Source organism: Clupea harengus, chromosome 5 (genome assembly GCF_900700415.2).
Source record: "Clupea harengus chromosome 5, Ch_v2.0.2, whole genome shotgun sequence".
NCBI classification, from domain to species: domain Eukaryota; kingdom Metazoa; phylum Chordata; class Actinopteri; order Clupeiformes; family Clupeidae; genus Clupea; species Clupea harengus.
In genome coordinates, this window is record NC_045156.1 from 20,650,599 (window position 1) to 20,677,682 (window position 27,084).

A 27,084-nucleotide genomic window follows, 5' to 3' on the forward strand; every position below is an offset into this window, starting at 1 on the left:
TCGGGAAACGGCCATCTACAAGAAATGCTGTCGACACCGCTTCAACGCAGCTAGGCAGACAAATCAGGTTCGAGAAAGCTTGTAGATGCTTTAATAACTTGTTGATCGTAGTCATAAAAGAAAACCTTGGATACATTGGGTTCAGCATACGATGGTTACGACCGCAGCCGCTTAAACATGACAGGACTAAAGGAGAATCTGCCCGGGAGCCTGCGTCTCAATGGGATAGTAAATCAATGACGGTTCTTTTGATTGTATTCATTTTTATGATTACAATCTCTCAACGAAAATGTATATTTTCCCGGGAATTCTGCATATTTAAAATATTTTATCAATGTGACTATGATAAGCACTAGACTAGTTGACATGAGTTAACATCGAACGTATTTCATAGTACTGTATGGCTCAGGCTATATTTTAAATAGGTATGTTCCTTTTGACAATTAACCTACGCATGCTGTGGAAAACATTATAAATAAATCGTACAGATCGATAAACATAAATCTATTTAATTTGAACCATATCGACCATTTGTCGCTTGTAATGTTGGTGCGATCAGCTAGGCACTTATGAATGCAGTCTTAAGGTGTCGTGGTACCACATCATCCTTAGACGAATGATTCGATCTTGTGTTTTAATTACACTTCATATCTTTGAACATCTGCAGATTGAAGCAAGAAACCTTTAATGTACTTACAGAATACGGCTGTCATGATTAACCATTCATTGCAGCTAGCAAGGCATGTGTGAGGTAGCCTAATTAATCAAGTAAGGTTTTGGCATTCAGCAATGCGCCTAAAATGTTTAAAATGTCTAGCAATTTACAGCCAAGTGGACAAGCTAAACAATCAAAAATAATCCATGCCTCTATGAAGATTGGTTGCTTATCAAGCAGAGCCGATTGGCAGTTCATTTCTTCGCGGAAACAGCCAGAATGTAGGTCTGTTTTGGTGGTGCAAGGCGGGATAGAAATATGAACGGTTTGATTAACTCTTTACTTTCGGTTGAGACATTTAGTGTTAATTTTCTTTTTTTTACCTAGGCCTACAATTGAACCAGCAGCTAAAGAGATCGCTCATATAGCGACGAGAGAGAGAGAGAAAGCCATATCAATAAGTAAGAGGGGCTAGTTTCAGCACTGTTGAAGTGGACAGCTCACAACAGCGTTCAGTCATGGCACAAGTAAATCGGCCTACCCTTCGTTAAATCACATGAAAAGATGTAGGTAATGAAAGTATACCGAAAGCATTTTTGGGGAAATTATTATCTTGATTGATAGCAGGTGACTGGTTCAGACCTGTAAGCAGTGACTGATGTGTCTTTTTCTCCTCCTTCGCCAGAGGAAAGGATGTGTACTACAAGCCTGAAAGTAAATGTTAATTATTGGGCCGTGTTGTGTGTCCTGAACAAGTAAGATCCTTCAGAACCTGCACGACAGAGATGGAAAACACATCAGCAGAGATGAACAAGCCAAGTTCTCGGTCGACAGCGTCTCTTCAGCCGGAACCGGTGGATATTGTCCGGAGTATGGCTTGCTACCGCCGGGTGAAGCTGAACGTCGGGGGTCTTCCGCATGAGGTCTTATGGAGAACCCTTGACCGGTTGCCGCGAACGCGGCTTGGCAAACTGCGGGACTGCAAAACACACGACTCGCTCATGGAAGTATGCGACGACTACAACCTGGACGACAACGAATACTTCTTCGATCGGCACCCTGGTGCTTTCACGTCCATCCTCAATTTCTATCGTACCGGTAAACTGCATATGATGGAGGAGATGTGTGCGCTGTCCTTCAGTCAGGAGTTAGACTACTGGGGCGTCGACGAGATTTACTTGGAGTCCTGCTGCCAAGCGCGCTACCACCAGAAGAAAGAACAGATGAACGAGGAGCTGAAGCGCGAGGCCGACACGCTAAAAGACCGCGAGGGCGAAGAGTTTGACAACACGTGCTGCGCCGAAAAGCGCAAGAAACTTTGGGATCTTCTTGAAAAGCCAGGATCTTCTGTAGCAGCTAAGGTAACTGCCTGATTAGAACTGATATAGATTTTAGGTGGGAACTTCATGATCAAGTTATCACTTTACCATGTGGCCTTCAGATAGTGCTTTCCCTTTAGGTGTCCACCCTGCACCTGAACATGATGCACTAGTGAGGTCAATGTAAATGTCAAAGGTCAATGTCTTGTAAACTGCAGCCCTTAAGGCATGTCCCAGACGTACTGAAGCTGTCAGTGGAATGATTTACCTCACATGCATAGTCTGATTATGTCCCCTCCTGTAATAGTGAGGGTTGTCTAATTTGAAAATATAGGATAGGCTTAGATTTAGACGGAATGTGGAAATTGTGTTGTCTTCTGCAATTACCAGTTGTTCTGTTCTGGAATAGGATTGAATTTGGACTTCTCTGGTCCATTGCTCTTCAGCACTGAGCAGGACATCTCTAATGAGGGCAGGTCTCTTTTTCAGAGAATGATGGGTAATCATGTCACATTAGAAACCAATACTACAGCCATTGTGATGGAAATAGGCTGATTTGAAGTTGTGTTTGAAAATATGTGTTCGAAGGTAACTCATCTTTGTTTTAAGATGCAAATATAGAGCAGTAAGGACTTTGAGGTGCCTTTTTGGTCATTACCAATGCAATGGGGGTTAAAAACAACAACAGGCGCTGTGAGTGCCTTTTACAGATGTGTTCTGATGTGGTTCTTCATTCACATCTAGTCACAGGTATGTGATTGCATTTAGATCCAGTCCCTTAAATACCGAGATATATCCTTTTCTGCCAAGAACTGTCAGTAAAGTAACATATGCTATATTTTGTTGACACTTTAACTGTTGGAATCTATTCAACCTCAGCATTTTCTGGTTCTTTGAATGTACGGACCTGTTTGCTGGTATGGTAAAGCACTAACCACAGTCGATTATTTTTTCATGACATTTGGGGGTGACCAATTATGACACCCAAATTCTCATGTTCAGTAACATTAATTATGTCTCGGTCCAATGAGGATAGCCAGTGATATTGGAGCTTACAACATCCTGAAAATGTTTTTGTTCGGATACAATGTTGGGTATGTCGTAGTCCAGATCGGCTTTGTTTTATGTGGTGTCATAAATGGATTTTCCATTTGAAATGTCTAAGCACAGATAAGTACAAAAGTAGACATGCTATATCCTTGGCCTCAGATTGCCTGCATTTCTGTGCATGCATTAACTTTTATGCATGCATATACAATATGCCACAATAATGAGCTCCAGTGTGCTTGCTAGTGGTTCTCCTCTTTGATCATTCTTCTGATTCCAGAAACAGATAAAAAGGGTTAATGTAAAATATAGGTTTCTCACACATTACTGAGGGTACAAACGGGAAAGGAAATGTTTGGTGATTCATATTCTTGTCACGTCCATTGACACAACCATTACGTATCTGGCTGTCTGTGTCACTTTAGGGTCTGGTTGTCTGGATTTAGACAACTACACTCATAAAGAATGCTTTGTGTGTCTATTCGTTCTTTCCTAATGGCACCTAAAAAGATTTTAGTTAAGTTTTGCGTAAATCAAATGCTTGTCTGACAAAACAACATTGTTGCCCTATTGTGCATTGTCACTATGAAATGATCTTAAAAATGTTTTGAGACCCAACAACTGTTTATGGCCACTGGTATCAAACCTGTTACATTGAATTCACTGCACTTTGCTGCTATCATTACAATGTGGCTATTATGTGTGTTCTACAAAATAATCATAAACGTTACATCGCAGCTAACTCCGTGGGTACTTCTCTCAGGCATTTATTCTACAGAGAGAGACAGAAAAATAGAGAGAGAAAGGGAGCGAATATGCTGCCTCTACACTTCTAGAGCGATATAAATCAACTTGCAATTAGCCCTAAAAGGGTAGAGAAGACATACCATCCCAGCCAATTGGCACTAAATACATTAATGCAGCAATCAGATTGATCGAAGCTGTGGAGAGGAGGCCTCTTTGGATTTTCGCACATCCTCCCAAAGTCTTCCTCAGTAGGGCATTAGTATTTCTCCAAGTGCCTTGGCGCTCAGCAGCATGGGGCCACTGCTGAGTGGCTGAGACGTTTTAGGCAGAGGAGCTTAGCAGAGTTTGTCTCAGACAAGCTGGGCACGGCGTAAGAAACAGCAGTGCCCTGTCAGAAGAAACTGTGCTGGCTAGACACTTTTAGGGTTCCAATGTTGAGAAGCTTCAGCTTACAGTGCTCTATCAGATCTATCTATGATCAGATCAAATCTATGTCGAACACTCAGATTCCTCTGGCTTAACCACTTTTGGGTAGTTTTGAGTTGTTAAAAATCGTTTCATCAGTTTTTTCAAGAGTTCTGGACTAATATGTTACTCTTGATTAAAAACACATTTTCCAACCTGTCCTTTTACTCTGCCCTTGTGAGGTAGGAAGTTCCATATGGGAGCTCACATAAACAGAGACCTGCAAGGAAGTGTGTGTGTGTGTGTTTGAGGGAGGGTGATGAAAAGGGGGAGGTGGTGTTGTGGGGCAGCTGATCAGAGGAGAGCTGTTACCTGGCAACAGGGAGACTACTCTATTTCCTTTAAAAGGAGTGTCAACAGACCATTAACCTCAGAGACTTTAAAGGGACCATGTGTGTCAGTGTGGCTGTGGTTGTGAGTGTGTGTGTGTGTGTGTGTGTGTGTGTGTGTGCATGTATGTTTGTGCGTGTGTGTGTGTGTGTGTGTGTGTGTGTGTGTGTGTGTGTTTGTGTGTGCATATCCTGAGAAGCAGTGGGCTTTGCATGCGGTGCATTTAAGAACTGCCATGTTCTTGGAGTCTGATGACAGCAAACTAAGTCACCATTGTTTTTTTGTTTCATTGTTTTTTTTCCCCTTCAACCTCTCTTGAGGAGAGAACTTCTGGGTCACTTGCTCTGCCTCCGTGTAATCCATGTCTGCGTCTCTATCGTAGTCACTCACACTCTGTCCATTCACTCTCTCCCTCTCTCCATCTCTTCCTCTTCTCCACTACACCCTCCTGCTAAATGTCAGGGAAATGTCGCATTAATTATCCTCCAATGAGACAGGCATCCTGGCTGCTGCTCCCGCTGCAGCTCGGCCTGCCTTCTGCCCGCAAATCACATTTCTCCGGCTGGCCCTTACCTCGCAATCAGATTACGCCTGACCACCAGCCCGCGTTGTAAATTACCATGTGCTCCACTTTAAGGGCTGCTCGCTCTCATTCAAAGCTAATTTGCCGGCATGAAATGTTCCCCGCTTGACCATTCATAAGGCTGTGCCATTGCTGTTTATGCGATGGTGGACAGATATTGCCGAGACAGGTCTCGTTTTTTACGTTTCTGAGGTGCAAGGCCACAGTTGTTTTGAAAGAGCTAACAGCTGAAGGTATGAGGTGCGCTATGATAGGATTTCACTGAGCGTGTGGGCCGTGACATTTTTGTGCTGCGTATATGTCTGAGAACATCTCAAATGTAGTCAGGCATCATTTTCCATTTTGGGATATGTACCGTACACCTCATTTGGGAAGGGAAACATACGGGAAACAGTCACGTTTAGTCAATAGTTCTAAGTAATAGTATTTACTCAGGGGTGTTCATGCATGCATATGTTTGTGCAGAGTGCACATGTAGAGTAGCCCCATCATGTGCAGTCTTTAGTCTTGTACACATTGAATCAGCACATGATATATGAGGTTTGTTTATTGTTTTCTGTTCGTAATTAGCTGTGGGTGGAAGAGGAAAAACTGAAGGGTCTCATGGAACCTGCAAGGCCCAGGAGAACTTATGCTGAGTACTTGGTCAGCAGATCATTACTGTTTGTATTGATCTCGCTGGCAATTCATTTGCTAATTAAGAAAAACCATGTTAAAGAAAGGTCCTTGTGAGCGACACTCCTGGCAAAAGCCTTGAATTGTAATCCGCCTTGTTGTCTGCAGAAAGGAGAGAGAGCTTGTGCCACAGACAGCCCTGAATGTTCACCTGTAGACACCTAGCAAGAAGGCTTATGGGCTGTAGCTGTTCCAGAGTCAGTGGATAACTTTAGCGTGAGTGAGACCGGTCTGTACTTTGGTATGTATGCAGAACTTGTGCGTGTGTGTAGCCATGTGGTCTATGAACAGGTCTGTAGTCCTTATATGCACATCTATAGTCTCCAAGTAGGAGACTTGCTCTTTGCAATCAGGTCTGTAGTCTAGATGCAGTACTGGGTTTACATACAGATGTGTGGCCTTTAAGCAGGACGATTTACTTTCTGATGTATATAGGAATCCCTTCTGCACCATTCACACTCCCCAGATGCTGTCAGTGAGAGTCTAAATTGCTCTACATTTGGACAAGCCTCTGTCGCTGCATTACAATTTCCCGTGCACATAGTCTCATGGGTCTGGGTCATATTTACAGGGATGAAGATGAAATTAGCCAGTAAATTCGGACAATCCTAAAGCGATGGCAATATACTGACACATATCTTTAAATTAGTTTTGTATCATCTAGAGAAGATGGCAAATATGACTGTATAGAAGATAAGAGGTGATATCCCATATTGATGAAAAATAAATCAATGGGAATAGGATACACAACACTGTGAGTGTCTAAGGGCAGCTGCTTGGATCTCATTCACTTGTGTCACTGAGTTATAGCCACGACTTAAAGATCTCTTTCCCATGCATCATCAGTAAGTCATGGCTACTGCATCATGACCTGGTCCCCTCTTGTAATAAGACTTGGCCACACATTTCTGTCCGAGTACCATGTATTAAAAAGTCATACCCAAGCACTGTTTTTATGAAGATGGGATAGCGTACCTAGTCCACCATATAAACGTGTCAACAACAGAATAAAGTTTGTGAATGACCTGGTAGAGGAAAAACATGTTCTGTTTAGTTGTTGCAGGGAACTAAATGGGATCAGATGAAGGTAAGGGTTAAGTGTTCAACAAATGAGAAATTCCATATATATTCCGTAAGTGGTCTCTGCATTACATATGGAAGCAAGGCCTGTGGAGAGGTTAATGGAAAATTAATTAGCCTGGGGTTTTTCCATCTGCATGGAACAGAGACTCTTTGGTGTTTTGTTGTTTAGGTTGGTCCTGAGATGTAGTTCCGCTTTGCACCACCAGTTTAAATAGACCACAATCATCCTTTTTTTTATTGAAATGCTTGTGGACATATAGTAATAAAATGCACATGGACCTATATTACCATATTGTAATGCAGATGCATAGAATGTAGTGAGTACAGTGAGTACAAAGTGTATATATTTATGTATACAGTACATAAAATAGTGCTGGGTTGCCAGACTCTGTATGCATGTATTATTCACTGTTCCTCAGACACGGACTCGTGTCTTAACTGATACATTTGTACATGATTATTGATTTACTTTGCTGAAATCAATAATGGACTGATAATGACCAATGTCGGCAGTGAGCCATTGATCTTTCAGTCCCGGATGCCTTTGTAGCATCTGCAGTGCCCATGCTTCCCGAAGCTTTAACAAGTCTGTCATGATGTCATTCACCAGCTCCAGTAGCACAGAGGATGTGATGCTTTCCCATCACAACTTCAGCAGCACAATCACTTCTAACGAGCTTAATGGCAGCCCCTTATTCATCAGGTGCTCATTTGAGAATGTGGCTTTTTCTTTTATTGCATCTAATTAAGTGCATTGGCAAATTGATTCGCATCGTTGAGTTCTTAATGCCTGCTGAGTACCAAATTATTTTAAAAGAATAATGAAGGGGAAAATAGCCCTCAGCCAAACAGCATTCCAGTAGAGTAGTTCAAACTGGAGGGCGTCGAATTCAGTCCTCCCTGGTTCTGGGAGCTGTGAAGGACATGTGTGGCTTTGTGAAGAGAGAGGTGGCTTTGTGAAGAGAGAGGTGGTTTTGTGAAGAGAAAGGTGGCTTTGTGAAGAGAGAGGTGGCTTTGACATAGTGTAGGATGTGGGATGACAATCACCTTTCTAATAATCAATACTTTTTTGTATTATTATAAATTAGTAATATTCATGAGCAGATGGCCTCTGTTAACATCATGCAGACTGGCTTACCATCAGCAAGCGCCATGAAACTTTCCATCCACTGTCTTATGTGTCTTATGAAGTCATTACTAATGGTGCGTTCATGAGAAACTGTTCCTGAAAAGTTCCTGCACCTTGGCGGCAGTCGAACTCAGAACATCCCACTAGGAAAGTGGGAGATTTTTGAGAGCCCCTAGAAGAAGGTTTGACGTGACTTGACATGGAAGCCTTTGTGGTGAAAGATAAATAATGTACATGTTTGCCACGCAAATAAATCACTTCAGTGTTTATTTAGGTCGTACTCATTAGTGCAAGTGATTGTGATATTAAAAGAGAATTCGCAGTTTACTTTTGAGTAACTAACGTAATGTTAGCCGTCTAGCTATAGCCTACTTAACACTACCTAACAATTGCCTGTTTGTTGTCGTTATATAACTATGTGAACTCTCAACTCAGAAATGGGATGTTCCAAAATGGGAACTTTCTCAATTCCCAGCTGCCTGAATGCACGATCAGTCCAGGTCCTCCAAATGTCACCTGGATTCAATCCCCACAACCCTTCTATCAGTACCCTGATAACTTCTATTATCAACTTCTCCCTGTCCACTGGTTTAGTTCACTCTTCATTGAAAGCTGACATAATCAGACCAACTGTGGGAAAAAAAACAGGTATAGATTCTAGTGACCTAAACAGCTACTGACCTATTTCCAATTTACCATTCATCTCGAGTATTCTTGAGAAGGTAGTTCCATGTCAACTCCAAATTTGCTGAATCTGATTCTTCTTCATCCTCCTTGACATCAGTGCTGCCTTTAATACTTTAATACTATACCCCATCAGCTCCTCATGGATCATCTGGCATGCGTTGAAGTCTGTGGCACTGTTTATCAGTGGTTTGCCCACTGTCTGGCAGACGGGACGTTTTGTACAAATATAGTAGTGCTGTCAAACGATTAAAATATTTAATCGCGATTAATCGCATTTATGTCATAGTTAACTCAAAATGAATCGCGATTAATCGCAAATTTGTATCTATTCTAAATGTCCCTTCGTTTATTTATTTTTCTCCGTCATTTTAATTTTATTTTAATGCCCTTATCAACATGGAAAAGTGGATTGGCTTGCTTTATGCAAATGTTTTATTTTATTGAAAACCAACATTGCCAAACAGGGCGGTACAAAATAAAATTATAAAGTGCACATTTCAGGTAAACAAGGACTCAGCCTATAGTGCAGTTAAACTATGGCTTAATATTTTCTTTTTTCCAAGTTTGCTGGGAACATAGCAGTCAGGCCTCTTATTTCAGAAACAATGAACTGTAACAGTTAGGTTACCAATAAAAGGTAAGCCTACTACTTCTTTGCTTTCAGCCAGCTGCCTGTTGACATTTTCAGACAACAGTGAAGCTCGCTTCTTTTGCACAACACAACTTTTAAAAGTAAACTTTCCATTCAGAAGCTTTTTATCATCCATTTCGGCGTATCGCGCTCACCATTCACTCAAACCGTAACGTTATCCTACTACACAGTTTGCGAGGCCAAAAAGAATGTAAATCTAAAAAAAAAAAAAAAAAAAAAAAAGATTTGCGTTAATCTCGCGATAAAAAAATTTACGGCGTTAAAATGGGTTTGCGTTAACGCCGTTAATAACGCGTTAAACTGACAGCACTAAAATATAGACTTACCGGTGAGAAAGCACCATAGTTCACAATGGAGTTCCTCAGAGTTCCTCATATTGGACAGTACCCTTCTCCAGCCATATAAACGATGTCTCCCGCATTGCCTTTTTTTCTATCTGTGAAACATCCTAGTCCTAGCCAATGCTCTGATCACATCACGCATTCATTACTGCAATGCAATCCTGGCAGGCGTCTCCAACAAACTCATTCACAGACTCCAACTCATCCCGAACTCTGCAGCACATTCAGAGTCCATTGATCATGTCACACCCCTGCTGATTCAATTACACATGCCAGAATGTTGCTGTGCTTCTGCTTCTGTGTGCATGATGTAAAGTAGTTCCTGTGATTCTGTGTGTTCCATGTCAATGTTACTTCTGTGATTAATGTTTGAATTTAGACTCTGCCTGTGTCAGTGTTATTGCGTAATTCTTTTACCATTTAGTCTGTGTGTTACTGTACGTGTAATGCCCTGGTGTAGTTTCTATGCGTATTATCATCTTTGTCTACCCTTGCACTCTGCATTGTATCTGATATAAGATCCCTGCTAATACTGCCATTTTTGCATCAGTCCTGAATACTGTGTGTGGTTAATAAACGGCAAGACGCCAAAGTCAAGCCTTCAAGGTGCTCCATCATTACACGGGTGTCAGAAGTGGGATGAAGCTCCACGCCAAGGAAGGTAAGGAGATGACCACACCAAGAGACATTGACGACCTGAAAACCCAGCTGGAGCAGGGAGGGGCACAGCCAAAAAGCAAAATTCCAAGAGGGCTAGACCTGACCATGTCTCCAACCCAGGAGCAGCGCAAAGTAGCAGCCGATAACCAGCTCATCAGAGCGCTTCCCCCAACTGACCTGCGTATCCATACACAGCTAGCTCACTGATGCATGCTGCTTTAAGCCCTAGAGCAAACGACAGACAAGGAGATGATGGTGGGGATAGTGCAAGACGTCTATGAACATATTCCCAAAGATTAGTGCAGTGGCGTCATGGCTTGAAGAAACGGCCCTAGCTGTGCGCCAGTGGAAATTATCTCCATCATCCAGATGTCGGCCACCGTGGTGGACTAACCACTGCTCCCGGTGTGACGGGCCTGGTCATGTGGCTCGTGATTGTCTAGCTCCAGCACCAAAAGCCAGAACCACCGAACGGAAGGAAACAAAAGTGGACCATCGTAGTGACGTAGTCTGCAGTCCCTCTTCTCCAAGGCCGATGCACAGTGGGTGGCTGCTCTGGCCACTCTGAATGACTGTACATGGTCAACCCTGCCAGGCCCAAGTGGACACCGGGGCCACTTGGGCCTGGGCTAGAATCTCTGGGCACAAGACTCTGCAGCCATTTCGCCAGTACGACCTTCACACCAATGTAGACTCTCTGTGTGAACACGAGCAGTGCCGGCATTGCCAGTGCTGTGAGGCTCACGATATAGTGACTTAAGAGTGATAACTGCAGCAGCCCCCAGCCTTCAGCAGTGAGCGGCAGTCTTCCCCAGCCTCCGGCAACAGGCAACAATGACAGCAAACGGGAGTTCATCGATCCCTCACAACTCCAGCGAGATCAGAGCCAAGATTCTGTCTTTTCCGAGCTTCAGGCCTGGGGGGGTGGGCGGGTCAGCTGGAGCTCGATAGAAGTGGACATACGATACCCTCTGCTGAGGAAGGACTTTGCTCCCGGAGATGAGGTATGGGTTTATTGTCCCAAGCCAGTGGGTCGGGCCATGTACTGTGTTAGCGAAACTGTCTAATGTTGTGTATAAGGTACAGCTAGTTAGGCGACAGCGATCGGTGGTTCTCCACCGAGACAGACTAACACCCTACTTGCCCCTGGCTCACTCAGACGGGGACAGAGAGACAAAAACTGTGCCCGCCTACACCGTCCCTTCTCAACAAGCAGCTGCAGCATCCCAGGGGCACTCAGTGTAAGCAACAACTTCCCCAGCACTTGAGAGACGTTGTGTAGCATGCTAGGGTGTTGTTGTGCTTCTGTGAGTGCATGTCATGTAGTTCTTGTGTAATGTGTTCCATGTCAATGTTACTGTATTAGCGTCTTTGTCTTCCCTTGCCCTGTGCGTTGTGTCTGCGGAGAAGTTCCCTGCCATCCTGCCCATTCCGTATCAGTCCTGAATACTGTGTGTGGTTAATAAACATTAAGACACCAAAGACAAGCCATTGAGTTGTTCCATCAGTATGTTTTATTGTTGATCTTATGTGATGGAAGGTGTCCTTGAGTGCCATGAAAGGTGCCATTAACTAAATTGTATTATTATTATTATTATTATTATTATTATTATTATGAGAGTGAGTATTGTGTTATTGAACCAATTCACATGACTTGCACCTGGTCACATCCGCTCTTCAGAAATAGCTTACAATCTTGCAGGCGTGCGTAGACGATCATCGATCCAGCAGCCCCTCCTGAGTACCACATCTTACAGGCCTGCAGAGATGCATGGCTGAACAGATTGAACTGCACCAAATGGAGTGCTGTAAGTAATTTGAAACAGCCTGCCTTTTTCCTCTTGGAGAGTGCATATAGGATGGCTCTTTAAAATGGCTTTATGGGGCTTCACCCACACTATCCCTCATTCCTCCAGTATTCTCAACAGGATTGGCTGGCACAAACCCGATTTGTTTTATTACCATTTCTCCATACTGATATACAGCTCTCTCTCTCTCTCTCTCTCTCTCTCTCTCTCTCTCTCTCTCTCTCTCTCTCTCAGGGTTCCACAAGATGTTTGATCATATTTTCTGCAATACGTTTGCACCATCACCTACCAGTTGGACTTTTTCTGTTTCATTGCTCTATAGAACATAGATTTGCCATTTGTGAACATGTAATCAGGCCTGTGCGCACACACAATGGACTAACAATCCTGTGCTCTCTAACTCTGTGAGGTTGAGTGTTCTTTAGATTTAATCAGCACATTCCAGTTCACTTCCAAGAACAGTCACCGCTGTTACCATGGAGAAGTACATCTGTTTCTTGGGCGATAGACCCAGTGCTTCAGTGATGGAGAGTGTGTAGACTCTGTGCCATTTCCTTACCCACCTTACTTCTTCTATCAGACCCACAATCCACTGCTCTAAAATGGGCAGTTTTCCCCTGATACTCCCTGTGCAAATGCTGTAGGCTTCCTTAAAACCACACGCCACCTGACAACCTCCCCCGTGACTCGTCGGCTGTTTCCGGTGACCTGGTGGCCCTCTCCTCTCACCTGTCTGTTAGTGACGCTGAGCCTCCCATCTCAGGGACCCCCGGGAGGAAACTATAAATACACATCACTTTGCCCTCTGCTCCTCGCATCCCTCTCCCACATAAGGATGTATCCTATACGAGGAGGCATACATTACGACAGCACTTAACTATGCCCTTTCTTTCTTGAACTAATGCAGTAAATACATCACAATTTGTGTAAGAGGTGACGACACATATTATTGTTTACTTTGATTTCATGCAGCTGTTCCGTGGTGTCAATTCACTGTAATTAAAGGGAAACATTGAAGTTGCATTGAGTTCGTTTCTATTGCTTCTCATCTGTTCTAACTAATCCCATATCAACCCCAGTCAAGACAGCATTAGTCTAGATGAGCATCGCTGTATGTTTTCTGTTGACATATTAATTTCAGTGGGCATACACTGTACTATTGTCCCCTTAATAGAGTTGGGTGAACCAGAGCAAGCCCGCTCTCAATGCTCGCGACACAATAAACATGCAATTATGAGACGATAATGAAGCTGTTATCATCTTGTAATGGAATGTGGATGTGTATACAGCACCCTGTGTATCGCCTCCATCCACACGGCACAATACGTCTGGACTGAGTGGATTATGAGGATGAGTGAGGTTACAGGCCAGATTGAGAGGACTGAGCGTTGGCTCACCCACTGGGTGGAGATGATGATTACGGGTGAATCAGAGTTCAGGGCACCAGCATTTGCCATTTGCTTCGAAATTGCCACCATCTGAAAAAAAAAGAAAAAAGGGCACCCAATTTGGATTCCTTATTCTCTTGGTCGGGATGAGATTATGAAATGAAATCAGGACTTCAGAAGAAGTCCCTCCTTGCTAGAGAGGGCTAATCTTAAGAGGAGGCGATCAAAGTGTGTTTTCTGCCGGCTCGCGGTATCACAGAGGAACATGATGTCATGCTCGCATTGAGGCAGCAGCCGCGTGCATTAATGAGAACTTTCCTGCAAAGGGCCGATATTAAAGGCTGCAATAATGGAGAAAACTGTATGTGCGTGTTTGAGTGTGTGTGTGTGTGTTTGTGTGTCAGACTGTAATTGATTTTAAATAAAAAAAATGACTTCAGTATTAGCAGCAAAGTTTTAGCAGGCTTAGCAGTTTACATATTTTTTGGAAAAGGCTTTTGTGACAACAGTGACATAAGCAAACACAACACAACACAACACAAGCAAACAACTGATCAAAGTAAACGTGCTAAAAAAATAAGCACCACAAATCTAACCTTGAATTTCACCAGTCTTTTGCAACATGTAGCTGTAAGGAGTCAGAAGTTCATTGAACCATAACCATCAAAGCAGACGTGCACAGAACAAGAGAAGTCCAAGGCAGAAGTGGACAACACTGAGAAGAAGGTTTTATTTGGGTCAGTGATGAAAGCAGTTGTGTGTGTGTATGGTGTGGGGTTGTAGATTTAGACCTCAAGATATTCAGCAAAGGGGGGCACTGTGGCGCAAACAGTAGCCCCGACCACATTCGGGCTTGACGCCCATGGAGGACACGTATTTCTCCATGTAATTTCCATGTAATTTCTCCTGTCCACTCCCCACTTCTTCTCCCTCTAATTCTCTGTCCCACTCTTCACTAATCTATCAATTAAAGGCATAAAAAGCCCAAAAACAAATCTTAAAAAAAAAAGATATTCAGCAAAACCAGTGGTGCAGCATACTTCTACAGGTAGGGCTGAGGCTTTGTAGTGTTGGCTTTGGGGGATGTTGACGTCAAACCAATTGGGAAATAAGCGGCATGATTAAAAACAAATTATTGACACTGGGACAAATACCCATAAACCACATAATGCTGAAGGCACTTAGGAATGGTATGACCTCTCTCACTCTCTGGGGGAAAAGTGACTGCGTTTTAATCTCTCTGAGAGAATCAGTGGGCTAAGTAAGGACTTTGATGACAAATTAAAGTCAAGATACCCACAGCCCAGCCTTCCACACACAAGACTGACTAAAGACAGTCACTCATTACCAAGAGTGATTCAGTGTCAATGAGGATGTAGTGACTAGGCAGCTCAGCTCTGATTTCAGTGCTATGCTCCTACATACTGTGGTGTCGGATTACACTATAAATCTACTGACTCTATTTCACTCTGGCCCTCTGGCTCCAAACAGTAAGGTCCCCAGAGGGTGAATTGTATCATCAAAAAAGTGCTGTGTAATCTCTTTCCGTGGCCTCTCCAAAATGTTGCATCTATACCATATTGTGGCTTTGATAGTTAGTTTCTCAAACCAGCCTGCTGAATTTTCTTTCAAACCACATTAGTATCACATTGTACTTCGTACATCGTATTTCTCTCTCTTGGAACTTTTATTCGGATAATAAATTGTTCGCCTTAAAGCAGCAGCAAGGAGTTTTGGTCGAAAAACAAAACCAGTTACCTATAACATACTTTACAAAAAGTGGCAAATTGTTGTGTACTGTCTCTTTAAGGTAAAGAAGCATGTTTTGCTCCCTGCCTCTTGAATCTGTCCTTGTGATGTCCTGTCTCCTGGGAGACTTTCTTTATAATGTGTGACCGTGTCTGGCTCTTACTCACCTGGGATTTCCTTCGACTGTTTTCACCCTGGATGCCAATGGATTTGGCACAGTGCTCAATTAATTTGGTTTCCTGTTGAATGAGGGTGTGATAGTGTGAAGGTTGGTGTTATTGGGAAGGGCTGAAAAAAGCATTGGCGCTATTCTCAGTGGCCTTGTCCTAGTTGGAACCTCAGAAAGAGACACACTGGAGCAGAGGTGGGTCACATATTATTGCCCCGCCACCATCCATCTTGCACCTTTTAAGCCTCCCAGAAGCTTTGAGGCTCTTGAAAGTGTGTTGTTGCTTTACCATTGGGGGTTGACCTATCTCTGAAGTGGTGATTTGGAGAAAAAAGATAGAAGACCATCAGGTGCCACCTGAGATGGAGTCTTATCAGCGTTGTTCATCAAGACCATTGCTGGTCTTATAGAACAGAAAGACAAAGAAAAGGTCAACTGTATTTATTCAGATTAAATATGAAACGGTTTCCTCTTTCATATGAATTGTACACCACAGGAGAGGAAGCCCGGGAAACACGCTTGTTTTTGTGAATAAAGATGAAATACCTTCAGTCCTTCTTACATGGTCTAAGGCACACACAAACACTGCAAATTCAGGTATGCATACACTCTCACTTGCTCACACAAATACACACATGAATGCACACACACACGTACACACATAGACTGCTCTTTTCTGTGCAATCTCAGCACTGCTACAAAGCCCGCCATCATTGTCTCCATAGCAACAGTGACTTCTGTGATGCTTGGACACGCAGCTGTCTTTCTGAAGATTAGAGTGTGTGTGTGTGTGTGTGTGTGTGTGTGTTAATGTGTGTCATTGTGTCTCTGCCCATGACAAGATATATTTGTCTATGCATACATTTGTGGTTTAGTGTGTGTATGCATTAGTTTCATCTCCCTATTTTAATTTAATAGCCATTTTATCTTCTAAATACCATCATCACTGATTCTTTTATGCACACATATTTTTGTGTTTTCTGTATATGTGTGTGAGTACTTAAGGATATATGTGCTGTTTCTGTGTGTGTTTCGTTAGTGCACAAGATGCACGAGAAGAGAGAGCAAATCCGTGAGATTGAAGTGTGAAGTGACAGTGAGTGTGTTCCGCAGGGCTGGGGTGTGTTTGTGCGTCACCATGCCTGACCTGCAAGAAGACTGCAAATGGACTCAAGTCCTCAGCTGTTGGTTTGTGTGTGTGTGAGGTGTTTGTCTGTCTGCGGGGTGTGTCTGCACGTCTGAGTGCATTTATGTGTCTCCAAGGCGCTCTTCTGTCCTGGTGTTGCCTCTTTTCCTGTATCTATTTTTCTTCCATCAGATGCCTCAACTCATGTGATTCAGACTGTGTGCTGGTGCACCGGTTAGCTTGTGTGTCTGTCTCTCTGTCTGTTTCTCAGTCTGCTAATCTGTCTGTCTGCTGGTCTGTCTGCATCCCAGATGCCTGCACTTTGCCATCTGGACATGAGAAGGCATCCATAGCAGACTTCACCCTCTGATGGAGATCTCGGTGTGGGATGTAGTCATCAACAATGATCATGCTTACAGTCTTTAAGGTTCCAAGACCTATGATCTCGGATGAGAAGTCTGTAGTTATTGTTGTGTTGTTATTTTTCGGGTCTAGCATTTGAAGACTTGGTGTTGCTGCATAGTCATGTATTTCTCAAGATCTACGTTAGACAAATAAGAATATGGTTATGTACATACATTTATATCTACCCACCTCACTATGTACATACATACAGTATTTTGAAGGATGAGACTCACCCCGCAAACCATCTCTTCACCCTGCTACCCTCTGGCAGGCGCTACCGGGCCACTACAGCCCGCACCTCCAGACTGCAGAACAGTTTTATCCCCAGGGCCATCACAGAACTAAATAATCACACAACCCTCATACCCTCCACCCAGCACAACTGCACTTTTTTTAGTGGTTGCACAAACAAATTTTGTTGTGTATCTAATGCACAATGACAAATAAAGTCTATTCTATTCTATTCTATTCATATACACATCTAAACATACATCCTAAATTGAATCTGTGCTACTCATTTAATCTCTTCAAGTCCTTGTATGGAAAACAAAAATGTGAAGTTGAGCTTTTGCTGTGTTGGCACTGTTTGTGCCTTGTGGGCTTATGTACCTTCAACAGGTGGGGTGTGAATAAACTAGATCCTTAAAATCCATAACTGCTGAGACAGCAGTCTTATTATGAGGGGGGTAGAAAAATTGAGTGTGTGCGTGTGTGTGTGTCAGAGAGAGAGAGAACAGGATAGCTAGATAGAGAGAGGGGGGAAGTTAGAGAGGTGTATGGAGACAGACCCTTTGACTGCAGCTATAAATAACCCTGGCATGGGCCACGGGGTTTAAATATAGCCCCCTGTAAGACAGGAATCTCCTGCTCATCTTAGGGTCATGAATTATCAAGCAGGATGGCAGGATACAAGTCCACCAAATGGTTTTGTATCAGGTCATCTGGCCAGCTTGACGACATGCGGACACACTGGCTTCATGGTTGTGTGTGTGTGTGTGTGTGTTTGTGTGTGTGTGTGTGTGTGTGTGTGTGTGTGTGTGTGTGTGTGTGTTTGTTTAGCACAGATGGGAGGGGAATTTAAATCTGGCAGATAAACAGACATTTTCCATGGATGACTTGAGAATGTGCTATGCTAGTGAAACTTCACAGAGGTCCATGTCCTATGACGAAAATATTGTCCCACGTGTTTACGTATCTCTCTGATCAAAGACAATATTTAGAATTATTATTTTTTTATTTATCTTACAAAAAAAAACATATGCACTGTGTCAGTTGAGTTACCATTCCTCTTAATCACATACAGTGTTTTAATACTCTACCCACCTCTACTTGCCATGGCATCCTCCTGTGACAAATGGCAAAGACATGGTATTCTCCTGTCTCCATGGAAACCCTGTCCCTGGGAGAGGTGCTGTCAGGATGAGTGCCGTGCTAATATGATGCTGTCGCTGGGCATAAGCTCCACCAGTGGCCTCCACCTAGTCTACCAGGCCTCAGCCTAGGACCAATTGTATGTAAGCATGTGATATGGCAATGCATGGGGTCATTAGTGTCCTAGTGTCCCAACTGTAACATTATATCATATTAGCTGATGGTAGCTATGGCTAATGACATGTTGCGAGTATGAGAGATTATAAATCTCTAGAATCAACAGCACAATAGGACCTGTGAAAGTACTCAAGGCTGTGTCTACAATCAACAGCACGATAGGACCTTTGAAAGTACTCAAGGTTGTGTCTACAATCAACAGCACGATAGGACCTGTGAAAGTACTCAAGGTTGTGTCTACAATCAACAGCACGATAGGACCTGTGAAAGTACTCAAGGTTGTGTCTACAATCAACAGCACAATAGGACCTGTGAAAGTACTCAAGGTTGTGTCTACAATCAACAGCACGATAGGACCTGTGAAAGTACTCAAGGTTGTGTCTACAATCAACAGCACAATAGGACCTGTGAAAGTACTCAAGGTTGTGTCTACAATCAACAGCACGATAGGACCTGTGAAAGTACTCAAGGTTGTGTCTACAATCAACAGCACAATAGGACCTGTGAAAGTACTCAAGGTTGTGTCTACAATCAACAGCACGATAGGACCTGTGAAAGTACTCAAGGTTGTGTCTACAATCAACAGCACAATAGGACCTGTGAAAGTACTCAAGGTTGTGTCTACAATCAACAGCACGATAGGACCTGTGAAAGTACTCAAGGCCGTGTCTAAAGAGCCTAAGACCGGGGCCTGTGGGCTTAGTTCTTCAGGGCAATCGATCCATAGACTGTGCAGCATATTTAGTCAAGCTGAATCTGATTCTTCTGATTCAAACTGAAATATAGCTGCAAGCAGCGATGCGGATTCCTCCAAAGATTGCGAAACCAGGGGAAAATGTATATTCTTCACAATTTTGGAAAGAAGAGTAAAAGAAGGAAAGAAGAGTGGAAGAAGGAAAGAATAGAGGAAATAAGAGTGAAGAAGGGAAAGAAAGAAGTGTCTTGCTAAAGGACGCTTTGACAGGGAATTGAACTAACAACCTTCTGACTAATAAACAACTTCTCTACCCCTGTACCACTGACGCTCAGGTTTATATGTCAAAGATTTGCATAGATATTACTTCACTTCCTGTTTGGCGGCTTTTCTGCTGAATTTGAGTGGCTGTACCGGACAAACGGTTGTGAGGATCAAAATTCTATGAATACGTTTTGTGAGGCTTGGTCTGAAGATCATCTCTAGTGATTTTGAAGAAGATTTGACCAAAATTGTAGGAGGAGTAGGCTTTCAAAGGTTTTTTGATAAAACCGGGAATAACAGAAAATCTATACAACCGAAAATTGTCGCCATTGAACGTCGAATTCGTCTTTATCCAAGGAATCCAATGGTACCTCATTTTTGAAAATCGGTTAAACGGTTCAAAAGTTACAGTGTTAACAAAAGTCCAACTTTGACCCGTTAGTGGCACTAGCGTGGTCTAATGGGAGACATGAAACTTGGTGTGAGTAAAGAAGGGACTGTCCTTAATGAGTGTGCCAAATTTCAGAAAAAGTTACCATACGGTTCTAGGGGCTGCCATTGACTCCCATGGTACAAGAATAATAATAATACCTACAAAAACAATAGGGTTCCTCCTGACGGAGGAATCCTAAATATCACAGAGAGAAGCCCTACCAGTCATCATCTTAGTTTAATTAATGGTCCATTGACATTGTTTGTCAGTGTAGATTACAGGAGTCATGTCAAATGATAATTGGCCAGTAGAGCGTCACTAAAGAATATGACGAAACTAATGTTTCAGAGCTCATGACGGCTCAAATGCAGTTGAGATGATTCAGACAAAAATAAGTGTGAACAATGATGGACATCCAGTCTACCAGCAAATGACCAAGTTCTGTCATGTCTGAGCATCTTCGAGCATCTGGGGTCAAGATCGTAATAACAATGAGGTCATGAATAGGTGACAACGTATTTGGGATCAACAGCCAATGCTTAGGTTATGATTCAGACTAGCTGTTATAGTTATAGGTATAGTTACAGTATTCTGTAGACACTTGTCACTTGCAACTGCAACTGTAAAATAGAATAATATCATGGTATTTTTTCCAGTGTCTGTTTTTTTTGTTTTTCAAACTAAATAGAATATTCCATTCCACAATTTCACTATTGGAAGGCTAGTGGTTTCAGCTTCTGTAGGGCAACAGTGTATTACTACCAAAACTATCAAATGCACAGTCATCATGAAGATAGAGTAGATGTAAGCAATTATCTACATAGCTTGTTTGACAGGATACAGCCCATAAATGATTAGTGCTGCAACAAGTGTTACACAATTGACTTTACAAGCCATTAACACTACAGGCAATAAAGTCTGTTTTCAGCTAAGAAGTTTCATGATTCCATAGGGAGGCAGTGCTGTCTGGATGACACCATATCTGTTAGTCTCAGACCAGGCAAGAGGAGGGTTAAAGAGACTGAAGAGAGAGGGAGAGAGGGCATAGTCAGGTACCTAATCATGTGTAATGGAGGTGACAGGTGACATATGAAAATGTGTTCAACATGAAACCAATTCCAGTCATGTATTTGCCATTATCACAAATAATGTAGTTGGGCTGGTGGAGAGTGGCACGAATGGAATAGAGCATCTATCATGAAACCATGATCATATTGGTACGCTGTCGCTGAATTTGCTTTAATATATTACAAAACGAAATAAAATTTTTTAGTGGTCCATAAATTGTATTAATCACTTCTCAACCAACCCTCAACCAATATCAACTGACTTTGGGAACAGTGCTTTCAGCTAAGGAAACTGAGTGATAACTGCTTCTATGCCAAGGGTCCAATTGGTGAAATAGCAGTTTGATTGAGAAGAGCTAAACATGGTATTCAGGGCAAATTCCACAAATTGAGCTCCACGGCCAATCAATTACACCCTTCCCTTCCATGGTCCTGAAGCAATGTGTTGATTGGCTGTAATTATATATGACTCAGATCGAGCCACTTTCTTTGTTTCCCATTTCCAGACCTGGGATGGTGCACAAACACCTTTTTGAGCGCGCTTACACACACACACACACACACACACACACACACACACACACACACACACACACAAAAGGGACAAAAAAAGAAAGTGTTGAGAAATGTGTTGAATTTGACAGAAGTCTAATGGCTTATAGTGAAGGACTGAACCTCTAAGGTTTTTGTGGAGTCTCTGTTCATTGTAGTTCGTACCCTGGCACTCTCCAGACCGAAGCTGCTGAAGAAATTTGAGCGTGCCTGCTCTCCGTTGATCATGGCAGCAGGAGTTTCAGTGACAGATAATGGGCAGCTCAGTGAGTTTGTGTTTGTGTTTGTTTGGCTGAGGTTTTGATGTTCATTGAGGCGGTCAGATGACCCCCTGCTAGGGAAGGTCGTCTGAGGAGCTAACATGGGAGCTGATGGAGCTTGTTTTTTTTGTTTTGTTTTTTTACTCCTTCAGTGTCTGGCTTCTGTCACAGTGGGGTGTAAGAGCCACATCACTTTCACTCTTCCACAACCCTCACACCCTTCACGCACACACACACACACACACACACACACTAGCTAGCTGTTAGAGGGAATACAGTGTCATATATCTTTATCGATATGCTTATGCACATTTACACAAACCTCAGTGTAAACACCCGAGAGGACAACTGGCCTACTGACCAATGAAAAGTTGTGTAGTATTGGAGTTGTCTACACTCATATTCCTGATAATATGAACTCCCCTTTTGACCAGTGCATTGTGGGATGGTAGTGAACGGAACTATTATGTCCTGCAATGTACATGTAACAACACAAGATGAACCAACATACCATACATATGAACCAACATACCCTTACATATGTACACACTGACACACTGACATACAAGCATACAAGGGAATATCATTTCACAGATTTGCCCATATTTTTGCAGTAACTGCCGCTAATGGTCTCTGACTGGCACCATTACCACATCAGTACAGGTACTTTGTATGCTATCATAACAAAATAATGTTTACAGTGCACTGTAGCATATCTGCTTTGCTAATAATTCTCATGAAACAGCCCCCACCCCATCGCCAGCTTTGTGTGTGACCTCCCAGTCCATCTCAGTCTGATGGTGGAGACAGCCATCACTCCTAATTCACTGGTTGCTAATGATCATTCCACATATTTCCCTCTAGCACTGTGCTTTTCTGAGTTTATCTTTGTATGGTAGCAACACCTCATGGTAATAATAATAATAATAATAATAATAATAATAATAATATAATTATAAAGGGAGCAGGAGAGGAAGATGAGAGAGGACAGTGTCTTGTATTGTTCTGAACTTCTGCATCAGAACCAAATGGACCTCTGACCTTTGTGTGTCAAGTGTAATCCGATGCTCTGTTCCTGCTTGTCACATTCTCTCCAGTCACTTTGTAAAATATATACTTTGCATAATATTAAAGGTCCAGTCTGGGACTGTAATCCAATACACTATTTTGTCAGGGGGGTCATTTGATTTGCTACTGAGCTCAAACATCAACAACTTTTTGCCAGAATAGTGGACAGCATCCTCAGTTTACCACATTTACACTACACACATACACACCGACTAGGCACACATATTCCTCCAGATAAAGATTCTGACGATTTCAGCTTTGCTAACATTAACCAGATATTCCACCATTAGAATTCACCTCTTCCCTTCAGTGTGCAGGGCATATGCTACATAACTGACAGACAGGAATTGCTCAAGGGAAGGTTTCTGATTGGTACATACCAAACTTAGGAAATCTTAGTTACTGATTATAGAGCTCAGGTGGGCACCGCAGTCAGTCAGTTTGTTTTCTCAGACCATATATACACACATGCTCTCTCTGGCTCTGGCTCTCTCTCTCGCTCACACACACACACGAACACACACTCACGCACACACACGCACGCACACACACGCACGCAGCTGTTGATATTTAAATGGAGAGCCAGAAATCTTAACCATTCAAAAAAGTAGCACTTACTTTTTTTTAAAGCTAACTCATTATACGTTCACTTCACTTGTTTACCATGTTTACAGATAGCAATCATGTTGACAGTCACCTGCTGTGATTGTTTTGGTGATGGTGACAACTATTTAATTGCGACTTGACCCTTTTTTTTACTAGCTACCTGAGGCACAGCAATCTAGTGTAACAACAGGGGAGTGAGAGGTGGTTGGTTTGGGGATGGATGAAGAGACACTATCATTGTAAACATCTGCTGTGTAGCTATGGCAACAGTGTTCAGCCATCCTGATTGGTGCTTGATGGGGCAACTGGGTGACTGGCAGGATAGCCATCTCACGCCACAGGGTTGTTATGGAGAAAATTTGGTGTGTCACGCCACTCATGTTTGTTTCCGCTCTCTTTCTCCCTCTGTCTCACCATACAGTGTACAGAGCTGTGTGTGTGTGTGTGTGTGTGTGTGTGTGTGTGTGTGTGTGTGTGTGTGTGTGTGTGTGTGTGTGTGTGTGTGTGTGTGTGTGTGTGTGTGTGTGTGTGCGCTTGTGTGTTTGCATATCCATGTGGCAGAATGTCCTTTACCATGTTGGGTTCAAACCTGTTTTGTAACACTGCGGTCAAAATTTCCCTTCTGTTGGATTGTAAAATGTTTTGCCTCTGTGCTAATTAAAAGGGAAGAAAATAACTCCTAAAATCCTGTTGTACAACTCATGTTTAAGCTGCACCTTTAACCTTTGTGAAGATGGGTTGGACACTGCTCTGCTTGACTAAGCAGACATCTGATGATGTCCTCCCTTCACCAATCCCACAGCAGGGAGGATCAGGAGGGATCACATCACTGCTGTAATCCACAGTGCAGTTAACTATGTACACACAAACGCAACAGACAAGCACACGAACACAACAGAAATGCACACAGACACAACAGACAAGCCCACAGACACAACATACAAGCACACAAACACAACAGACAAGCCCACTGACACAACAGACAAGCACACAAACACAACAGACAAGCACACAAACACAACAGACAAGCACACAAACACAACAGACAAGCAAACAGACACAACATACAAGCACACAAACACAACAGACAAGCACACTGACACAACAGACAAGCACACAAATACAACAGACAAGCAAAGAGACACAACAGACAAGCACACAAACACGACAAGCACACAGACACAAAAGACAAGCACACAAACACAACAGACAAGCACACTGACACAAAAGACAAGCACACAAACACAACAGACAAGCACACAAACACAACAGACAAGCACACAAACACAACAAGCACCCAGACACAACAGACAAGCACACAAACACGACAAGCCCACTGACACAAAAGACAAGCACACAAACACAACAGACAAGCACACTGACACAAAAGACAAGCACACAAACACAACAGACAAGCACACAAACACAACAGACAAGCACACAAACACAACAAGCACCCAGACACAACAGACAAGCACACAAACACGACAAGCCCACTGACACAACAGACAAGCACACAAACACAACAAAAAAACAGACACAACAGACAGGCACACAAACACAACAGACAAGAACACAAACAGCAGCCATGACACTGTAATACCCAGCAATGCTCAAATACTGTAAATGTAAATACTATGAAACCATGGCAGCTGCAACATGACTGTCTTCATTACACAAACTGTACAACCCTAAGCTATAGAAACATCATAAGTTCACCTTCCTCTCTAATCAAATAGTTTAAACTGATGTCTGTAAGAGATCAGTTCACATATGTAACCGTATCACTCAGTAGTAGACGAGCTTGAGATATACTGTATTTTGGCTGGGTAAAGCTTGATATACTGAGTACCATATAAACAAAGAAATATCTTAATATATTATAATACATTACAATATACATAACATTTCATCACTAACAGTAATGCTCTTCTCTGTTCATGAAATTTGATTGTCCTACAGTACTTGTTTTCCCTGTCCCCCTGCCTCTCTGTCCTCTCTGTCTATTAAGATACCTTGGGTGGTATGCTAAAGACAGTGTGGGTACAGTTATATGAAGTTATATACCTGTTCAAGGAATATAACTCAACTCAAGTGTAATGGGCCAAGGTGTATGGTTCAAGTGTTTGATATACGTAAAGTAATGACTTTAGGATGTCAGTTACAAACTGGGAAGGGGACAAGTGTTTTTTAGTGATGGGACAAGTGATCTAAAGTGATGTATGTTGGGCCCTTGCAGTTTTATCATCCTCAGTCTCCTGCCCCACCCTATGGTTGTTGAGGCACGATGGTTTTGTTGCTGCATTATGGCATTATTGAGGCCAGTATTGAGGCACTCAGGGCTGATAAGTTAATGTAATGTGAGCTCATGGAAAAGGGCCAACTTTAACTGGATGTTTCACCAGAGACAATCAACGATGTAGCTGTATCTGTATCTGTAACACTTTTATAATGGATAATGGAAATAGTTTTTTTGGGGTATAATGTAAAGTTATGGTATGGTCTAATTCAGAGTTAAAAGAAGAGAGTTAGTTACTTAGCTGACAAGTATGTTGAGAGCTTGGTGAATCTTTGTTGAATAGCAAACTGAAAGTATTTTTTTCCCCCAACAAATGAAGTTGGTCAGCAACATTATAACGGGAAATAATCATTTACAATGGAACTGAGGTATCAGTAGAAATAGCAGTGTGTCTGTAACTCATCTAGTAGAGCAAGGTGCCAAGAACAGTCAGTCATGAGTTTGATTTCTAGGCAAATACTGGTAGAACTTACCCCTTAACTGCACTGTAAGCCGCTTTGGATAAAAGCATCTGCTAATTCACTGTATAAGGTGAATATGTTACAGCTTCCTGTTTCCCTGGCTGTACATATGCATGCATCCAAGCATAGCTACCCCTACACACATGTTAAGCATCTGGTTTATTAACCCAAAATATACAGTTCTTAGATTTCCTACTGTTACATGCAAACACAAACTCATACTCTCAAACATGTAAGCATATTTAATAGTGTATACTGCACACGCATTAACCTATTCTGCTCCTTTGATGTTCCCTCTCTCTCTCTCTCTCCACGTGTCTTTCTCTTGCTGTCCTCTCACATTTGCATATGCACTGCCTCAGAGAAAGAAGCACCCAGCCTGCTGCATTACGTTACCATGGCTACTGGTGTTCTGCTTGGGTTCAGCTCCTTACTAGCTACCTGCTATGGCAGCTGTTCACAGGCCTGGTGTTAAAGGAGCTGCAGTCTGTTGCCATACACCCACCTTAATCAGTACCTTCTTGTCTCCTTTTAAACTCTTTACTCTTTTACTACTAGAAGGAGCATATGGTGTGTGTGTGTGTCTGTGGTCATAATAGATTATTTCACGTTAACGTTACTGTGTTGTTATGGAATAAACTGCGCTACAGGTTATGATGGCAAAATGATACACGACTTCAGTCAGTGTCTGTGATTTAATTCTTACCAGTGAAAGCATCCCTTTTACTATTTCTGAAGAGGGATATTAGGAGACCGGACATTCTATATCATTTTAAGAATATGAACTGTTGAACACTTAGTCTCTGACTTCAAG

General features: G+C 42.5%; 1 protein-coding gene across 1 annotated transcript in view; it reads left to right on the forward strand.

Annotated features, from left to right (window-relative positions):
• The first annotated feature begins 1,461 nt into the window (after nucleotides 1-1,461).
• kcnb1 (potassium voltage-gated channel, Shab-related subfamily, member 1) overlaps nucleotides 1,462-27,084 on the forward strand; it is a 32,216-nt gene continuing 6,593 nt past the window's right edge. Inside the window, exon 1 of the mRNA XM_012824803.2 lies at nucleotides 1,462-2,016. Within this exon, the coding sequence (XP_012680257.2) occupies nucleotides 1,462-2,016 (555 nt within the window). The remainder of the gene's footprint in view (nucleotides 2,017-27,084) is intronic.